The sequence below is a fragment of the Perognathus longimembris genome, chromosome 9 (assembly GCF_023159225.1).
Source record: "Perognathus longimembris pacificus isolate PPM17 chromosome 9, ASM2315922v1, whole genome shotgun sequence".
NCBI lineage: Eukaryota > Metazoa > Chordata > Mammalia > Rodentia > Heteromyidae > Perognathus > Perognathus longimembris.
In genome coordinates, this window is record NC_063169.1 from 12492930 (window position 1) to 12513667 (window position 20738).

Sequence of the window (20738 nt, forward strand, 5' to 3'; positions counted from 1 at the left end):
CTAATAGCTGGGCAAGGTGGAAAGCAGATGTTGGACCAACTGTGAAGTTGGGCAAAAAAGTGAGATTCTATCTAAAAATAAGCAGTCAGGGGAAAAAAAAGGATGGGAGGCATGGCTTATCAGTAGATTTCCTGTTTAGTAAGGACAAGGCTCTGAGTTCAAAACTCTAGTATTGAAAAAAACAAAACCACAAAACCACATGGGCTGGTTTATTTAGAATAGTCTATTTTCAATGTTAATCTCTACCTGTTTCTTCCTGTTTCAAATACATAGTCTCAGCAAAACTATTATGCACTTTCCATTATTTTTGCTAGCATATATTCTATTTTTTTTATTTTTTATTTTTTGCCAGTCCTGGACCTTGGACTCAGGGTCTGAGCACTGTCCCTGGCTTCTTTTTGCTCAAGGCTAGCACTCTGCCACTTGAGCCACAGCGCCACTTCTGGCCGTTGTCTATATGTGTGGTGCTGGGGAATCGAACCCAGGGCTTCATGTGTAGGAGGCAAGCACTCTTGCCACTAGGCCAAATTCCCAGCCCCTAGCATATATTCTAGAGACCACTCTCCATCAGGCAGAGATGGCCCTCATTTGAAAATTTTACAGTTGCATAGTATGTCTCATTATGTGGCTTTGTCCTGTATGATTCAACGAATCTCTTCCTTGCAGTTTTGATTGTTTCTAATCTCTTGTTACTATAAAGATATTTTGGAACAGTTTTTGAGAATTAGTATTTCTGAGTCAAAAGGGAAATGTGTTTGTGATTTTTACTAGCAAACGGTATGCAATGGCCTTCCTCAGGCACTGTGTACCATTTTATTTTCTCAACGGCAACATTGGTCATTCTGAACCCCACAGCCTGCCAACCAAGTAGGTGGTCAAACTTGCGGAGTTTTGCTAGTCTGATTACTTGTCTTTATTTATCATTCTCCCCTCAAGGTATACAAGGATGCTTTCATCTACTCTTGGAAGAATGCTTTGAGAATAAACAAGAGGTGATTGTGTTAAGGGAGATAAGAAGCAGGTGGCTACAAAGCCTCTATTTCCACTCACCTAACCATGAAAATGCCAAAGCCCACCACAACAATATCCTTGTTAAGACTTTGTATTTCCAAAAGTTGTCTTGGGTTTCTGGCCAAAGAAGAGGTCATCAAGTATGACCTCACTTCTAAGGCCAGTAGAAGGTAGAAAGATAGGTAAGTGAAGCCCACATACTAAGAAAGGACGCTGTGAACTCTGGAGGAGGAACCATGTCTAGCTTTTGTCATCCTGCTGTCTCTGAAATAACCCCAGTGTTAAGGTGAAGTACCTGTGTGTGGTTGGAGGTTTCCACAGACTGTGGAATGATGACAGTCTTGTACGACTGCTTATACTCAGGTCTTCTTTTGCTGTTTTGCAGGAGTAAATACCATGGATGGACATATTTTTCTTTTAGCATTTCCATATTCTACCTCCAAGAGAAACACATTTGGGAAGGTCTAGAGATGTATTCTGATTGTTGTAAATTTGGAGGGGTACTTCCAGAATCTAGTGAGTAGAAGTCAGGTATGCTTTTAAACATCTTAAGCTGATCAGGACAAATTCCCTTTCCTAGCAACAAAGAACTATCTGGTCTCAAATGTCAATAATGCAGAGTTTGAGAACTCTGATCCATTCCTCCTTTTTTTTTTGCATACATTCACTTACATCCTTAAAATAAGTATTATTTTAAGTAAAGGGAAGATTCACAGATATGCTGCTCCTTAAAAGTTACTAGCATTTTGGACCTTCATTTAATCATGAAGACCTAAGGAATTACATATTTATCTGGAAGACTGAACAACAGATGCTATTTTAATCTTCTAAAAACCGATTTTCATTAGCTATAATGCAATCTTTAAACTGTAGGTATAAAGATAAGTACTGATTATTTAAAGTTAAATGGGACCAAAAGTCCCATGAATAATAAAAAACTTGGTTAATAGAGTATGACCAGAGAATAATGCACTTGGCTTTTGTGGAGAAATTAAAGTACACGCTGTGAATTGTTAAGGTAATTTCATGAAGTTACTCTGAAGGTACCTTGATTCAGAGCAAACAGCCTTAGGTGCACAATCAGTTTTTATCTCTTTTTGGCTTTTCAGGACTTCTTTCACCTCGGATAACCCAGAAGCTCAGGCCTGGGGACTTTCAGAATGGTAACCCACGCTCCACATTCATTTCCATCTAGTACCAGACTTGAATTTGATTGCCAGCAGTCTATCTCTTTCACAGGAATTATTTTCAAACTTCAGGCTTCATTTACTTTTAGAGCAGAAACCTTTTATATCAAGTATAATTCACTTTAGATGAAGTATATAGCCCTGGGTTGTTATATCCAAATTAAATTGTGTGTGTGTACCAGTTTTGGGGTTTAACCTCAGGGCCTGAGCACTGTCCCTGGCTTCTTTTTGCTCAAGGCTAGCACTCTACCACTTGAGCCACATCGCCACTTCCAGGTCTTTCTATATATGTGGTGCTGAGGAATTGAACCCAGGGCTTCATGTATATGAGGTGAACACTTTACCACTAGGCCATATTCCCAGCCCATACCTCTTTTATTAACAGGTGTTTAACACTTGTTTTAGGTGACAAGGGGGCAAGACACTAGACACACTTGAAGGAAAGGTAGCATTATTTAAACAATCACATAGATGGGCTTCCTCTTAGTAATGCGGAAGAATATTATTGGTAGCCTATTACCTTCAGGGGTGAGGAATCTTTACAGAAAAATTATTCTTGCCAAGGGCCATTTGTATGTTTATAACACCATTGGGGGCATACAAAATAATCAACAGTGGCAGATGCCTCCGGGGAAGTTCTGGATGAACTGTGTTCACATTCTTGCCCAATGTGGCCTTCACAAAATAGATTCAACGTGGCTGTCCTCAGTTTGCCCTTACACATGGCAAAGATACTTAATGAAGTGTTATCAGGCCAGTGGTCAGTGCCTAATCAGACATAAAGAGGAAGAAAGTAAGAAAGGCGGGCTGGGGACTGAAGACCGTAATCCTGGCGACTCATGAGAGGCAGAGATCATGATTTGAAGCCGCCTGGTCAAAAAAAATTTTTTCCTAAGGCTCTTATATCTAATTAATCACCGCCCTCCCCCCCGCCCCACCAAAAGAGCCGGACATGGAGCTGTAACTCTAGCGGTAGAGTGCTAGCCTTGTATGGAGAAAGCTAAGGGACAGTGCCCAGGCCCTGAGTTCAAGTCCTGGTACCGGTACAGAACGGGAGGGGAGGGGAAGGGAGGAGAGATAGGGGCTGGGCATCGTCCATGGCATTTCCTCCCCTCCACGCTGTGCCACGCCAAGCCGACCCCCGTGCAGCCGGGCGCAGAGGACCCGGAGCTCGGCGGCAGAGTCCGCCTCGGCATCCCCCGGGATCGGGGTCCCCAGCTCGGGCAGCGCGCAGCCCGGAAGGTCGCACTGGCGCCCGGGCACCGACACCCGCCAGAGGTGTCGGTAAACACCGACCCTCACGGCTAATCCAAATACTCGTGTGCGCCCTCTTCGTGCGCGCGCCCGGGCCGCCCACTCCAGGCGCGGGCTCCAGGCGGGGTACAGGCCTCCGCGGACGTGGAGGCCGCCCGCCGCCGCGCAGGGATTCGTCCCGGGACTCCCAAAGCCCCGCCCCTACGCACTGGTCTGGATGGCGCCGTAAAGCAAGGCGCGTTCTTTGCCTCTCCGCAGCCTGCCTTTCCAGCTTTACGACAGGCCGCGTTTCACACCACCAACATGGCGTCCCCCTGCCGGCCGTTGCTGTGGTAGTGGTGTCTGCCTCAGGTGGCCGGAGGCGGCGCTGAGCTGCGGTCCACCCGGGAAACTGCAGAAGTTCGTTTCTGGTCACGACTCTCGAAAGCCCAGCGTGTTCTTAGGGTCGCGAGCCTGAGAAAGTTCCTCAAGTCCCCGGTTGGTTTTCCCGTGCTGTCTCGGGACGCCCTCGGGTCCCGGGCCCGCCCTCGTCCCACCGGTATCCCCGGACTCCCGTCATGAGCCTTAGGCTGCTGCTTTCGCGTCGGCCCCGCAGTCTTGGGGCCTCGGGCCCCCCACGTCGCCGATGGTGGTCTCGGTCCCTCGACACGGCCCCCTTGGTTGGCTCGTGGCGTGGTCGGTGCTCCAAGTCGCCGGCTCACTGGAGCCAGGTGGTGTCGGAGGCGGAGAAGATAGTGGGCTACCCCACGTCCTTCATGAGCCTCCGGTGCCTGCTCAGCGACGAGCTCAGCAACATCGCCATGCAGGTGCGGAAGCTGGTGGGGACGCGGCACCCCCTGCTCACCACGGCCAGGTGAGCCGACCCCTCCCTCTCCCACCTGTGGCCCTCCCCACCCCCCGCTCCCGCCCAAGCCCTTTATTTCTGGGCCCGCACACCCCAGCTACCTCGCTCAGACGGGCCCCCGGGCAGTCTAGTGACACTGTCCTTTTCTGGCCCTGGTATAGACATCCCTTGGGTCTTTTCTTAACTTACTTGCTTCACGGAGTGGATCGATCGTTTTCGTAGGAGAAACTCTTGAAATGCTCTTTGGTGGTATCCCTTTACTGTTGGGAATGAAGAGACTTCGGGGGTTTGAGGTAGAGAAGGCACGCAGGGGTGTCAGTTTGTTTGAGTCACTCCCTGGAAATGGCCTTTAAACAAGGTAGTAGATTAATTTTCGGTACTCTTCAAGAAGTTATCTCCAGAAACCGTACAGAGAGAAAGAGATCGGCTGAAAGTAGACGGCTCTCTTTCCAATGGACTTTATCAAGTCAGTTTTCGTGGTCCTGTTGGGATTTTTATTACTTTATGTTGGACTACTGCTGTGAAAGCTGCCATTAGAGTTTTTAGAACTTTCATTTTGATTTGTTTTTGGTGCAATATCAGGGATTGAACTCAGGGCCTCAGCTCTGGCTGTGCTGGTGGTCTACCACTTGAACCACACTTCCAGTTCACCTTTTTTGCCGGCTAATTGGAGATGGCCTCTCTCTGACGTTTCTGCCCCCACTGGCTTCAAACCTCAGTCCTCAGATCTCAGCCTCCTGAGTAGCAAGGCATGCGTCACAGGGGCGGGCATACAACCTTTTAAACAACCCATATAATTTAATTTATAATTCCAAAGAAATAGAAAAGTTGCAAGAATAAAAACAGTACAAAGGACACACTATGCACACCCATTAATCAAATCCACCTGCTATAACACACAGTATTCGTGTGTGTGTGTGTGTGTGTGTGTGTGTGTTTTCCCCCGTGATTCATTTAAGGGAAGAGTACATTCATGATGGTCCTTTATACCTAAATACTTACACACTTCTGATACATAGAGATATTCTTTTGCATAACTATAATTCTGTTTTCAACTTAGGCACATTCAATATTGTTACAATACTTACATTATTTATATTCTAATTTTATTAACTGGCCTAATAATTTCCTTTTCACCTTCCAGTACAGGATCTAAAGTAGGATCAGTATTGCATTTAGTTATGTGTTGTTACTCTCCTTCAATTAGGAATATTTTCATAGCTCTTTATGACTTCTATAACTAGAGCAGTGGTTCTAAACTGGGACAGTTTTGTCCTCCAAGGGACATTTGACAAAGGAAACATTTTTGATCATCACACATGTGGGCCATTTGGCTAGAGGGCCTTGACTTACAATACCTCGGACAGCCCCACCCCTCAGAAAAATTATGTGCCCTAAGAAATCAGTAGTGTCGAAGAGTCCCTCCTTTTGTACTTTTTTTTGGCCAGTCTTGGGCCTTGGACTCAGGGCCTGAGCACTGTCCCTGGCTTCTTCCCGCTCAAGGCTAGCACTCTGCCACTTGAGCCACAGCGCCGCTTCTGGCCGTTTTCTGTATATGTGGTGCTGGGGAATCGAACCTAGGGCCTCGTGTATCTGAGGCAGGCACTCTTGCCACTAGGCTATATCCCCAGCCCCCCTCCTTTTGTACTTTTAACCACACCCATGTCCTTACCTTTCTTAATTTTTGTGAAATAGTTATTTTCTTATTATAGAAGCTACCAAATAGCAATAATAAAGTTATTTTATTTATTTTTATATTTCTTCCATTTTCTCCTTCCTCCACCTCTCCCTCCTCCTTTTTTTGTTTTTGTTTTTGCCAGTCCTGTGGCTTGGACCCAGGGGCTAAGCACTGTCCCTGGCTTCTTTTTGCTCAAGGCTAGCACTCTACCACTTGAGCAACAGTGCCCACTTCTGGCTTTTCCTGTTTATGTGGTGCTGAGGAATTGAACCCAGGGCTGCATGCATGCAAGGCAAGCACTCTACTGCTAAGCCACATTCCCAGCCCTCTCCCCTCCTCCCCCCCTTTTTAAATATATACTGGAGTTTGAGCTTAGGGTCACATACTAGGCTCCACCACTTGAGCCAAACCCCAAACCCTTTCTTGTTTTATTTTTTCAGATAGAATCTCATGTTACATAGGACAGGCCTCAGACCTACCTACAGATTGCTGCATAGCTGGATGACCAGAGTATGCTACCCTTCCCATCTTAATGATGGAGAAGAGATTTTAACTTTTTAGCCAGGCTGGCCTCTAAGTGTTTGCTTCCAATCTCCCAACTCTCCAGTAGCTAGTATTATAGGCATTACTACCATACCAGTGGGATTTAATGATTGATCTAAACTGGTAAGGTAGATGTAATGCTCTTCAGAGATTGCAAGTGATATATACTCAGAACACACAGAGAGACATGATTTATGTAGGTATGCTTGTATGTACATGTTTTCAAGTTTTAGTGATAAAATAAATGAGTCTGTTATAATACCCAGTCTAACAACTGTAACTTTGTCAATCCTGTTGATGCTTCCTAATCCCCAGTATTCTCCAGTCTATCTCCCTGATCTCCAATATGCTGAGTTCTTTGTTTATTTTTCCTTTTTAAGATTACCTGTATTTCCTTATTCAATAATATGCTACTTTTGTTCCTTTAGTTTACATTTAAAAGTAGTTTATTGCATATGGCTTTCTGTGATTTAGTTACCCCCCTCATTGTTTCTGAGATTAATCCATGTATTTCTGAGATTAATCCGTGTATTTAACTGTATTGCATTAGTTTTGCACTGATGTGTGAAATTTATTGTATGAATATACCTCATGCTTTTTAAATTGGTATTTGGTTGTTTGTATTTTTTTTTTGGTATTATAAAGTGGTGCTATGAATCTGTTTATATGTTTCTGGTTGTGTATATCTTAAGTGTAGATACAGACGTATGATTGTTGGATATACACATATTCATCTTTTAAAGATAATGCAAATGATTTTCCAAAGTATTTTACATTCTCAAGTTACTCCATGTTCTTGTGTCATGGATCTTTTCTATGCCTTAGAGTTCAGGTTACTCTATGTTCTTGTGACATTAGCACTAGGAAGGTTTCTTGTGTTTTGTTTGGGTGGTGCTAGGGTTTGAACTCAGGACCTTGTGCTTGTTCTTTTTACTTGCTTGGCTGTTAACTTCACCAACTAAGCCACATCTCCAGACCAACTTTTTGCTGATTATTTTTAAGATGATTTCTAACAGACTTTACTGCCTGGTCTTGAGCTGAGATCATCCAGATCTCAGTCTCTTGAGTACCTAGGATTACAGGCATGAGCCGTTGGTGCTAGGCAGAAGTTTCTGAACTTTTGCTAATCAAGAAGGAGGTTTTTCTGTGTGTGGTAGGAATGATGTCTATAATGGGACTTGTAGTATTATAGTATATTGAGTATTGTAATGTATTTAGTAAAATACTGAAGACTACATCCCTAGCCCCTGAGTGACATGTGTAAACAGACTCTATTCTTTTAAGGCAGGCTATGGTTATTGTAAATTAGAGCTAAGAATATAGATTAAGTAGCATTTTTATTTCATATACTGTACACTATAATAAGATGAAGTCCTGTTAGCAAGCCATTGATAATGAAGATATTCTCAGCATGGTAGTCAATGATCAGAAAGACTCCCCGTAGCTGGAATAGTCAAGATCTTTTGGAATTGGACTTGCTTTTTATTTTTTTTCTCTCCGGTCAGTATCTGAACCCTTGAACTATATTGTATATTTATAGTTAACCATATCTAGTAACCTTAATATTTAGTTAATTTATTTTGGCAAGTACTATGTGGGGGGAAAGGGAAATTATTGCAATTTATTATTTACTACTTTCTTTTCTTTACCAAAGCTACCCTATTGAGCAAAGGGAGAAAGTCTAGAAGTAGTACACTTTTAAACAATTCAAGTTAGAGGCTGAGGGCCAGGAGTTTGGCCTAGTGGTAGTGTGCTTGCCTAGCATGCACGAAGCCCTGGGTTCAAGTCCTTGGTACCATATACACAGAAAAAGCCAGAAGTGGCCCTGTGACTCAAGTGGTAGAGCAGTAGCCTTGAGCAAAAAGAGCTCAAGGACAGTGCCCAGGCTCTGAGTTTAAGCCCCAGGACTGCCAAAAAATAAATAAATCCTGAAGCTGTGCACCATTGGCTCATGCCTATATTCCTAGCTACTCAGGAGGCTGAGATCTGAGGATCATGGTTCAAAGCCAGCCCGAGCAAGAAAGTCCATGAGACTTTATCTACTGGAAGTGGCACTATGGCTCAAAGTGATAGAGTGTGAGCCTTGAGCTGACGAGCTCAGGGACAGCACCCAGGCCCAGAGTTCAACACCCATGACCACACACACAAATCTGCTACTGGAAGCAACATAACAGTTGGCAAAATTTAAGATTCTTCGAGGTCTTCTAGCATATCTCTGTTTTAAAACAATTAGATAATCCTCAACTGTGTCTATTAAAATGTATGAATATAAAGAAATATGAGCCATGAACCTTATTTGTGTGAATTGATATTCTATTGGACACATATATGTACAAGTCTCTACAGAAAGAAGAAAATGACTGACGAATGACTTGACCTAGAATAATAAAGAACCTTTCATGGAAAACTTGCGACTTGACTGAAGGATAAATGTTTTTTTTTGGTCAACCGTGGGACTTGAACTTAGGGTCTGGGTGCTGTCCTTGAGCTCTTGCTCAAGGCCAGCACTGTACCACATTGAGCCACAACTCCACTTCTGGGTTTTTGATAGTTAATTTGGAGATAAGAGTCTCACAGGGACGTTTCAGCCTTCAAACTATGATCCTCAGATCTCAGTCTCCTGAGTAACTAGAATTACAGGCATGAGACACCAGCATCCAGCTTAGGAGTATTATTTAAAGTGGTGTGATGTATTACTTCTTTCTTCATAGGTCTTTCTTTTTCTCACTTCTCTAGGCAATCATATTCCTATTAGGTGTATGGTGTATGATTAGGTGTATGATCTTAAAAGCAATAAACTGAGTAGCATGAATACTGCTAGAATAGCCAAAATGTTGGGGATGGGGAAAACATAAAAAAGGAAAAACCATTCCGTCTATGAATTATTATATAGTAACATTAATCAAAACAGTGTGACAGTAGCAGACACACAGACAGACCTTTCACTGTCAGAACAGAGAATCCAGAAATAGACCAAGATAAATATGCTTAATTGATTTCTTCAGTTTGATAGTCTTTTCAACAAATAGTGCTAGAACAGTAAGACATTGTTGGCAAAAAAAAAAAGTTTCAAGCCTAACTTTATAAAAAAAGTAGTGTAAATTGATCATTGTAAAATTGGTTTGAAATCGTTTTAGTATAAAAATTAAACTATAGAAATATAGAACTTTTAGAAGAAAACACAAATGAGCATCTTCAGAACCGAAAGGTAAACATTGCTTATACAAAGCACACTCTTTTTTTTTTTTTTTTGGCCAGTCCTGGGCCTTGGACTCAGGGCCTGAGCACTGTCCCTGGCTTCTTCCCGCTCAAGGCTAGCACTCTGCCACTTGAGCCACAGCGCCGCTTCTGGCCATTTTCTGTATATGTGGTGCTGGGGAATCGAACCTAGGGCCTCGTGTATCCGAGGCAGGCACTCTTGCCGCTAGGCTATATCCCCAGCCCACAAAGCACATTCTTAAAGGTATGATACACTTTATATAATAGATGATTCCATTCATTCAATACTTATTTCATTTTCAAAATGCCAAAACTGTACAGATACAGAACAGATTAGTGATTTCTGGAGGCAGGGACTATGTAGGTTTCAGGAGGAGAATCAAAGAGGTGTATTATGATGGAGCATTTGGAATCTTGATTGTGATGCTAGCTATTTGTGGACAAGGAATAAAGTTGCTTAGAACTCTGTACACTTACAGATGTAAGTGAATGTGAATTGAAACAAAATGCTGAAAATTAGTAGTTTAGTTAACATTAATGTATCAATGTCATTTTTTCCCTTTAATATTGTACTCTAGCTAAAAATTTAACCACAATCGGGTGAAGCTGGATTCTGTGTGTAATTTTTGTATTTTTCTATATGTAATTATTTCATTATTTTGAAAAGCTTAAAAATATAACATTTCAAATTGAGGAGGGAGAGCATAGAGGAGGAGACAGAGGAGGGGGAGAAAGAGAGAGATAGTCTGAGAGACCTGAGACCTGTATGATCAAATTTCATCTCTGAAGATACATACTGTGTGGCCCCAGGAAAGTCATCTCATCTCTCTGGGCTTTAGTTTCCTCACCATTGAAGTAAGGAATTAACTGGGTGGTTTCTAATGGTATTGCTGATTCTAGACTTAATCTAGAAGAAATGTGGCAGGCAAGAAAGCCCTTTTCAGTTCTTTTTTTTTGCTCAAGACCAGCACTCTAACGAGCCACAGCACCACTTCCCACCTTTTTTGCTAATGTTGTGCTGTGGAATCGAACCCAGGACTTTGTGCATGCTAGGCAAGCATTCTACTGCTAAGCCACATTCCCAGCTCCCCCTTCTCAGTTCTTAAATGAAGACTAAACAGATTGAACGTGGTGTAGTAATACAATATAGACTATTTTTTCCAAATTTAAAATTTCTGAAAGCTCAGAAAAACAGAATGTACTTTTTCACACTTACAAATCTGACCTGAATGGATGTGAGACTATTTATAGTCTTTATTTATCTTCCTCAATGTGAATTGAATATTTGCAGAAATGTTAATGAATTTGAGTACAAGGTACTGTCCCAGTTCCTGCTGGAGTGTTGGGTTAAAAGCAACTTCCTTAAGTTAGAAAAGGTTTGCGTTCAGAAAGACATTTGGTTCAGGGCTTTGGAGGAGAGAATGTGGACCTGTCTGAGCTGGACAGTGGTGTGTAGGGTGGCCTAAGCATTTGATATACATAGTACTTACTGTACAGAAGCTGAAGGGAGCCACAGTACATCAACCCTGTCCCTTGCCCAGTACAGCTTATGCCGATGTTTTTGTTTTCTGCCTCCCTAATTCAATGTAGTTACCCCTTGTGGCTAATACTTTTTAAGTTTAATCTCTTAATTTTCTGTATAAATCATTAAAATTTAAGTATTTTCAGCTTTTGTAAGTTTACTTCTTATACTATCTATTGTCGAGTGTAAATGCTTTTAATATCAAAGGGAAAGTACTTGTTTAAAAGATGACAACTAAGACTTTCCCTCCCTCCCTCCTGCCCTCCCTCTCTTTCTTTCTTTTGTCTTCTCCTTTTTTTTGTGTGTGTGTGTCAGCAATGGGGCTTGAACTTAGGGCCCAGTAGCTGTCCCTGAGCTCTTTTGCTTAAGGCTGGCACCCTACCACTTTGAGCCACAGCTCCATTTCCAGTTTTTTCTAGTGGTTAATTAGAGATAAAAATGTCCTGCCCGTGCTGGCTTTGAACTGAGATCCTCAGATTTCAGCTTTTTGAGTAGCTAGGATTATAGGTGTTAGCCACCAGCACTGGCAACAACGAATACTTTTTCCATAGAAGAATTGGTCAAATGTTTGTTTCAGAGTAGCTGATTTCCATGAGTAATATGGCTTTGTTTATTTTCATTGATTACTTTTCACAGATCTGGCTTTTAATATTAAAAGTTTGTATAAATACTCTGCCTTTTTGCTTTTGCCTTTAAAACTCTTTGCTTTCTAATTCAGATTTAGATTGATGGGATTATTTTAGCATGCAGTAATGGTAGACAAATTGTGACAATTTTGTCTCTTCTCTTAGAAGAGATTGATTCCTTAGTGGAGACTTCTTGTTCCTGAGTTCACTACAGTTACTTGGCTACCTGAAAAACCTTAGTAGTCCTTTTTACGTGGTAAAATTTTTCAGAAATCTTTGACTTTATTATTAGAAATTTAAATTTTAGTCTCTTTCTTGTGTATGAAAGGCCCTTTCTAGATTCAGTTCTGTAATTACTGACTGAAGACCTACATTATTTATAAAGAACTTTTTCTTGGATGGCTAGGAGAAAATTATAAATTTTAATTCATTCCACAAATATTTGATGTGCTCTGGGCATGGGGTGTACAAACAAGAATAAGAAACAGTTGTTGCCGTCCAGGAATTCATGAGAGAAAGTGTAGTGAGCAAGAGCTCTGGAATCAAAGCCTTACTGAATTGATTAATGTGAATGTTAGGTTCACATCCTGGCTCTACCACAATCAAGCTATGTGATGATCTCAGGCAGTTTACTTAAACTCTCCATGCCTAGTTTCCTCATCTGTAAAGTAAGAATAATAATAGAACCTGTATCATAGAGTTTGGTGAGGGTTGGATGAGTTCCTGTAGATACTTAGAACAGGATTTAGCACACAGCAAATATCCAAATGGTAGTTATCACTAATATTAAGCATTAATTTTTGTGGGACACACGTTCAAGAGTCAAGTCTGAACTGCTGTAGTATATGTGAATGTGCAGTAGAAGCAGAGAGAAAAAGATATCTGTCTAGTGAAGACTTTGGAATCGAAGACTTCCAAAGATAAAGTTTCATATGAGTTGGGTCATACTGAGTGAGAAAGAAATGACAAGGCAGGAAAATAACTTAAAGTGCAAGAATTACTTGGCAGCCTGGTGTTGGTGGCTCATGCATGCAGTAGTATCTTAGCTACTTAGGAAGCAGAGATCTGTAGATTGAGGTTTGATGTCAGCTGAGGAAGAAGTCCACTAAACTCCACCTTCAAAATTGCCAGCAAAAATCATGTCTGGATTCTGGGTGCTAGTGACTCACACCTGTGATCCTAGGTAGTCTAGAAGCTGAGGATCAAGGTTGAAAGCCAGCCTGAGAAGACAAATCCAAAAGACTTTTTTTCTCAAATTGGCCAGAAAAAAGCCAGGCTTGTGTGGGAAAAAGAAGGGTTGGAGGCATGGCTCAAAGCTGTAAAATGCAAGGCCCAAAGTTCAAATCTCAGTACTAAACCAGAAACAAAAAGCAAAAAGAGACTAATCATGGCCTTGGAGACTGCATGGTCACTTCATGAATGTTCTCTTCCTTTTTCACTAAAGTCTAGTAGCAAGCTAGGAGTTGTTTCTCAACAGAAAAAATATTATTTTAGCTGCTTACTAAATAGACATGGGTTGTTTTAAAACCTTATGGAGTATATTATATTCTCTGGGGCTTCTCACAGACTCAGTGTGACATCATTTTAAGTTAAAACATCTTTTAAAGGCTAGAATGGGTATGGTTCAAATGGTAGACATGCTACCATTGAGTCCAAACTCTAGAATAGAAAAAAAAAATTAATTGTTCAGTAAGGGAATGGGGGAAGAAGAAAGTCATTTACACTTGCTTCTTCAAGGAGGATGTGTTCCACTCAATCTGTTAGGCCTTAGACAGAACAACATTTCACCTTTTCTTTAGAAATAGCCCTCGAGAAAGACTATGATTTTGATAAGGAAAGATCAGCTTCTACTCTTTGTACTTTCTGACATGATAGTCCTTCCTCTTGAACTGGAGTGCCACTGTGGGGATTATGGCAGTATTTAAGAATTTCTGAAATATAGGATAAGTGTATGGGCTCTCATGAAGATTGTTATAAGAAGTTGAACTAGAATTCCTTCTCATGTATAAAACCCTTGTAAATCCTCGGTCCAGCTGATGAGCTTGTATTATTATTTCCTAAGAATTAACAGTATAAATCCAGCTTGTAATTATCAAGAAGATCAAGTATTTCCTTCCTTCCTTCCCCCCCTTCCTCCTCTCTCCCTTCCTCCTCCCTTCTTGTTCTCTCTCTCTCTCTCTCTCTCTCTCTCTCTCTCTCATGATTATTTGGGTAAATGGTTAGAGATCCATTTGGAAAAATACTTTAAAAGAGAGATATTGTTCCAAAAGAGAATATCAAGGAACTCCCTTCAGGGATTTTGGGATTAGGTAAGAATTCATGACTCTTTCATGCAGGGGTGGGGAAACTTTTTTATGCCAAGGATCATTTGGATATTACAACATCATTCTTGGCCATACAAAATGATCAATATAAGCATACAGCTGCCTGTGGCTGATGAGATACATACATATCTGTTTAGTCATATACTAAATGATTTTGTGGGTCTTCTGTAGTCTGTGGATTGCCATTCCCTACCCTTGCTCTATGGTCTTAGACCAGTTCACTGTATCTGGAGTTATTTTGATTATTTAAATTATTTTACAAATAAAATCAGACATTAAATAGTGGATTGTCCGTTGAATTCTTTAGTCAGATCATTTAGGTATAGACATTGATTTGTGCTTCTCACAACAAAGCATAAAGATTCCTGATAACCCACATTCATCTCACTTACTTTGTTTCTGGCAAGTAACTGCTATAGTCTGGACTCAACTTTCCTCCAGACTCTTCCCATTCTTCTTGCTTTCAGGGAGTCCATTCAGTGGCAGTTCCTTGAATCAAGATTTTAGTGCTTGGAGAAAGAGCCATGAAGTGATCAATGGGACTGTGATGTGGCCCTCCCCAATCTATTTCTGTGTTAGGGGTGAAAGGAGGCTCTTCTAGACTTAGCTAGGTGATATAAGCACAGTATGTTGTATGAATAATGGGTTCATAAATTTGAATAAGGTAGAATGGGAGAGAATGTGTTCTTCTTTCCCTAATTCCAAAGGACGGGTGCCAAGGCAGTTAGCAATCATTTCATACTGGTAATAGAACCTGTTAAGTACCTTCATTGATCACAGTAAGTCAGTGTCTGTTTGAATAAGTTTGGTTTTGAACTTGTGCTTCTATTGCTAGTTGTACAATAACTACTACTGTACAATTTATAATTTTTATGTTAGTATATAAACTTTTTATTGTTGCTGTTTTGTGGTGCTGGGGATCAAAACTAGGGCCTTGAGCTTATTAACCAAGCACTGTACCACTGAGCTATATCTTCAGCCTCCAGATCTTTAACCTTTAAAAGTTCCTCTATGTCCCTGAAGGATGGGGAGGACTAACTAGTTTGTGGTTTTAATTCTGAGCTCAATGTGTTGATTGTGCTATAACTCTTTGTATATACTGACAGATTAGGTAGATTGAGACACATTTTGTGCTCATCTTGATAAGTACTACTGTATTGTCAGCTGTTTTCATCAACACTATATTACATAATTGCCCTTTACTGTTGCATAGGATTCAGAGTTTGCTCTTTTTTACAAATACCTTGGAGGCTCATTAGTTGTGTTTTTTTTTTTCAAAAATAGCTAGTCTATGCTGGTTTAAAATATAGTACTAGCTGTTAACTCTTAACTAGCTGTTACTGCCTGTTACTTATTGGAAGATAAGTCTACAGTGTGTGCAGTAAAGCTGTACCTACCTCTCATTCTGTAGCTTACCAAAGAAAGTTCATGGCCAGCTCCTTCACTCACTTTTGCCCTTCCTTCTTGATTTCTTTCTTTTTTTATGTTTTGTGTACTGAAACTTCATTTTAACAAGTACTTAAAAAATAGCTTTAGCCAGGTAGTTCACACCTGTAATTCTAGCTATTCAAGAGGCTGAGATCTGAGGATGGAGGTTCAAAGCCAGACTGGGCAGGAAAGTCCATGAAACTCTTATCTCCAGTAAACTACCAGAAAACCAGAAGTGGCTCTGTGGCTCACAGTAGTAGAATGCTAGCCTTGAATTAAAGAGCTCAGGGACAGTGCCTTGACCCCAAGTTCAAGCCCCATGACCCACCCCCCCCCCAAATCTTTAAAAATTGCTATTCTCCCAGAATCTCTTTGCTAGCTTTTTGCCTGGATTAACCCTGAGCTGTGATCTTCCTCTTCTTTGCCTCCCAAGTAGCTAGGGTCCCAGACATGAGCCACCCTGCACAGCCAAGACAATGCTCTTATCTATAGTATCATAAAGTGGGGACTATGTTACTTCATTTGCTTCAAGGATTTTTTTTTTACTTATTTTCTCACATAATTTGTGTTCTGTAGTGACCATGATTAGGAACAGGCATGATAGAAGCTAGATGTGGTAGCCCACATCTGTAATCCCAGCTACTCAGGCTGTAGAGATAGGTAGATACTATGTGCAAAATGGGAGACCCTATCTAAAACACAAACTAAAAGGATCATGGTGTGGCTTGAGTGTGGAAAGCAAGTATGAAGCTCTGAATTCAAACCCCAGTACTGCCAAAAAGAAAAAGAAAACATGACTATATGACAATAGAACATGCATAGTTTAATTTTTAACTACATAGAAAGTAGCTCTAGAAATAACATCTAAAAGTTGCTGTTACTGGTCTTACTATAATTTAACTTTTTAAAAAATTTAAAATATGCCTGCATAGCTGTTTATGGTGGCCTATTAATCCTAGCTACTTGGGATGCTGGGATAGGAAGGATCACATTTTGAGGCAAGCCTAAGCAGATAATTCATGAGATCCATCTCAGCTAATAGCTGAGTATGGTAGTATACACCTGTCATGCTAATTATGGTGTGGAGTACAAATAGTGGGTTCACAGTCCAAGTCAGTTTGGGCATCATAAAGTGAGACCCTATCTCAAAAATAACTAGAGTGTAAAGAAACTGGTGGTGATGCTCAAGTAGAACACCTGCCTAGCAAGTGTGAAGCTCCAGTTTTTTGTTTGTTTGTTTGTTTTACCAGTCCTGGGGCTTGAACTCAGGGCCTGAGCTCTGTCCCTGGCTTCTTTTTGCTCAAGGCTAGCACTCTACCACTTGAGCCACAGTGCCACTTCTGGCCTTTTTGTATATATGTGGTGATGAGGAATAGAACCCAGGGATTCATGTATACAAGGCAGGCATTCTTGCCACTAGGCCATATTCCCAGCCCAAAACCCCAGTTTGAAACTCTAGTACTGCCCCTGCTTCCTACAGTACCAATCAAAGAAAAAAAATGGAATGTAGCTTTCCCACCTTGGGTAATTTTACTACTTAATAGAGTGAGTTAATTTTTTTATTTTTAAAAAAAGAATAATGAGTATTTAGTTAAATGGTGGGCAGAATAATGTTGCTTGTCCCAGAGAGAACAATCCTAGGATTTTGATGATCCTAGTATGTTTCTGACTTGCCTGTATCCATTATCTAATGAAAAATTTCTTGCTAATTCCTAGTAGATAATATTCTTGTCACCTACTAGTTGCTTCCACCACTTTCATTCAGCAGTGGGTTTGGGAATGCAGGCAGACTTTTATTTTGGTTTAACTTATGGTAGAGAAAAAAACCCCAGTATACGATACTGTAGATAAGAGCATTGTCTTGGCTGTGCATGGTGGCTCATGTCTGTGATCCCAGCTACTTGGGAGGAACAGAAGAGGAAGATCACAACTCAGGCAAAAAGCTAGGAAGACTCCATCACATCCAACAAGCTGGATGTGGTGGTGATGTCGTCGAGCTCTGAGTAGGCATAGTATGAAGATTGTGGTTGGAGGCAGGCCCTGTGCAAAAACATGAGATCTTACCTGAAAAATCATGACAGCAAAGAGGGCTGGGGGCAGGGTGCAAGTAGTACCCTGTCTGCTTAGTAAGCATGAGGCTTGGAGTCCAAAGCCCAGTACCATCAGAACAAAAAATGAATATGGACATGTGAGCCTTCCAGTCTCAATTTGAATGCTAGTGCTGCTATTTTCTGGCTGTATATGCTGTGGGATTCTTTGAATCTTAATTCATTATTTGTAGAAGAGGTGGTACTGTTATACATGTCTTACAGAATTGAAATAAGGATTACATATTATAACATGATTGGCTTAAGTGCTAAATAAATAGTATCTATTTTCTGTGTGTAATCATTTTTTCTGTGTGATCTTGGGTTAGTCACCCCCTCAATAAGTTTTCTTGAAGGGTAGTTTTAGTATTGCACAAAAGTTTTGTAGTTGAAGATTTGAAGGAATGCTGCAGTGTATAAGTGGAAGATAAGTATTGTGATCATGAGTAGAAATAATAGTTAAAGTCAGGTGGTATAGTGGAAAGAACAGTTTGGGAAGCAGCCAGCTCTACTTGCAATCCTTCTGTCATTCACTACCTGCTATTTGGACAAGTTAACTACTTAGAACTTTACTTTGCTCCTTCGACAAAATTGGAATAATGTCTTGTCTATCTTACTGAATTACTTACTTACTTACTTACTTACTGAATATATCTTTGTGAAGCTCACTGAAAGAAAGGTTTAGGTAATAGGGTCCAAGGTAGGTTTCTTTCCTCTTTCCTAATTGGACCACAGGAGCTATCCTTGATAGAAGCAATTATACTTCCTGAAGCAAAATATAGATTAATTTTTCATTAGAGTTGATTGTATTTACATTAATGAATTTCAAGTAAAATAGGCTTAACTAATGAGTTAGGAAGTTGAAAGGAGACTGGTTTCATGTGGCCTTGAATTAGATTTTAGAACTTTTGAAGTGTAAAGAAAGAAGTTCAGAATATGAATATAATTGCTACTATAGATGTGTTAAAAAAAAAAAAACAAACCCAAACTAATAGTCCCTTAGGTGAATGAGGGTAACATATGAGATTTTGTAAAAATCTAAGTCATTTTAGCATGAATAAGATAGTAGCAGCTTTTTTTTTTTTTAATCCTTGGCAATAGTGAAGAGGAAACATTTGGAAGGTGATGGTAGCTCTCAAAAAAGTCTTCCTTTCTATATTTGGTATATCTTCTTCATAGGTGAATTGGTTGCTGTCTGCTGAGGGAGCCGCTGCTGCTCCTAGAAGAATGCAGGGACTTAAATGTCTCAATGGTTAGGAACCCAAGGAAGTGTTTGGAGGTGGCACTACCTAGTCTAGCTTTCTGGATTAAAGTTAACTAGCTTTCTGTCCTAAAGATAGATTAGTACTCCTTTTCTGTGATATGGAACCCTATTAAACTTTTCAGGAGCTTCCATGTTCTGTAGGATAAAGTTCATCTTTTGTATGGCTTATTAGCTGCTGCTTCTATCTGCATTTCCCACCTTAAGCTGAAGCTACAGGAAACAACCACCTATATTCGTACTTGGTAAGCTCTGCTTGATTGTCAACACTTTTGTTAAACATACCCTCTTTCTCTAGGTTCCCTATTTCTCTTTTGCTCATCCCTCCAAATGTCTGTCTTCCCAAAATATGGGGAGCAATGACATTACTGAATTGCTTCCTTTGTGACCTTTGTCCACTGATGTCAAGTTATGATTTCTTCCTCTAGAGAAGGGATATGTTCTCTTTACTGTTTTGAGTTGTTTACCCCTGTATTTTGTACCTATAAGTGTGTTTCCAAGACTGTTCATTGTTTTTGAGAAAAACAATTTTAAAAAATTCCTGTTGTCCATATATTTGCCACAGAAATCCTTAATAGAGTAAAGCTTTTACTAGTCAGAAGGTCTTGTCCTTTATTTAATCTTTGTCTTAGTTCTACTTTAATTAGATTAGGGTGTTCATCTTACTTATTATTCTTAATGGGTTGAAGATAGGGATCAACACTTCCTGAAGACAAAGCAAGAGAAAATGCACTTACATTGTAGCAGGATTGATTAAAATTATGCGAGGAAACTTGGTAGCTACAACAGGAATGTACTGCCACAAGATGCTATTGCATCTTTTTCTTCTGAAATCTTCCATGCAGTTAACATATAAAAATAGAGGGAAAAACAAATGAAGTTGTTTATGAGTCTCTACAGTACACTGGTGAGCATTCAGAATGTGACAGAAAAAATTGACTATAATATGTAGTATGAAAATAAATTGTTGTTATGGTATCATATGTTTAGTTAGAATTTAGAACAAATACTCAAACTGGTTATAGGCTCACACCTATAACCCTAGCTACTTAGGAGGCCTAGATGTGAGGATCACAGTTTGAAGCCAACTTGGGCAGGAAAGTCCATGGGCAAGACCACCTCTTCAATTAAACACTAAAAACCTGGAAGTGGAGCTGTGGCTCAAGTAGTAGAATGTTAGCATTGAGCAAAAAAGCTCAAGGTCAGCATCCAGGCCCTGACTTCAAGTCCCAGGACCAGCATAAGAAAAAGAAAAACACGTGTTTTTATATGGCTCATTATTAACAAAGTTTTTTAAAAGGAATCTTAAAATATTAAGAAAATGTAAAGTCTGTAGGTTTAACATATTGAATATATTTGTAATCTACAAAAACAGCATTATTAGATTGATAGTTATAAGTAAAGAAGGCAGTCTAGATTAATCTGTTGCCTATTTCTAATGTAATGATCAGGCCATGTCTACCCTTTACAGTGATATTTTACTTTAATGCTGATTGTTTCCAGGAGGGAGAAGGTTGATTTTAAATTATTTAATGGCTCACAGGAATCTTGAGAAAATATGGAATCCTTTTTATTTTTTTTGGTATCCTGTTTTGCTTAATTTGAAACTTTTTACAGTATTTTTGAATTCAGATTAAATTGTAATGATGAGGAATTATATAAGAATGCCTGAAATCCAGTTAGGCAAGGCATATCAGGGGTAAAATAGTATGTTCTTTGTTGGTTGGTTTTTTTCTGCACTACTGGGGATTGAA

General features: G+C 40.3%; 1 protein-coding gene across 1 annotated transcript in view; it reads left to right on the forward strand.

Moving 5' to 3' along the window:
- The first annotated feature begins 3724 nt into the window (after positions 1 to 3724).
- Positions 3725 to 20738, forward strand: part of Pdss2 (decaprenyl diphosphate synthase subunit 2) — a 199056-nt gene continuing 182042 nt past the window's right edge. Inside the window, exon 1 of the mRNA XM_048354522.1 lies at positions 3725 to 4305. Coding sequence (XP_048210479.1) covers positions 4010 to 4305 — 296 coding nt within the window. The 5' untranslated portion in view covers positions 3725 to 4009. The remainder of the gene's footprint in view (positions 4306 to 20738) is intronic.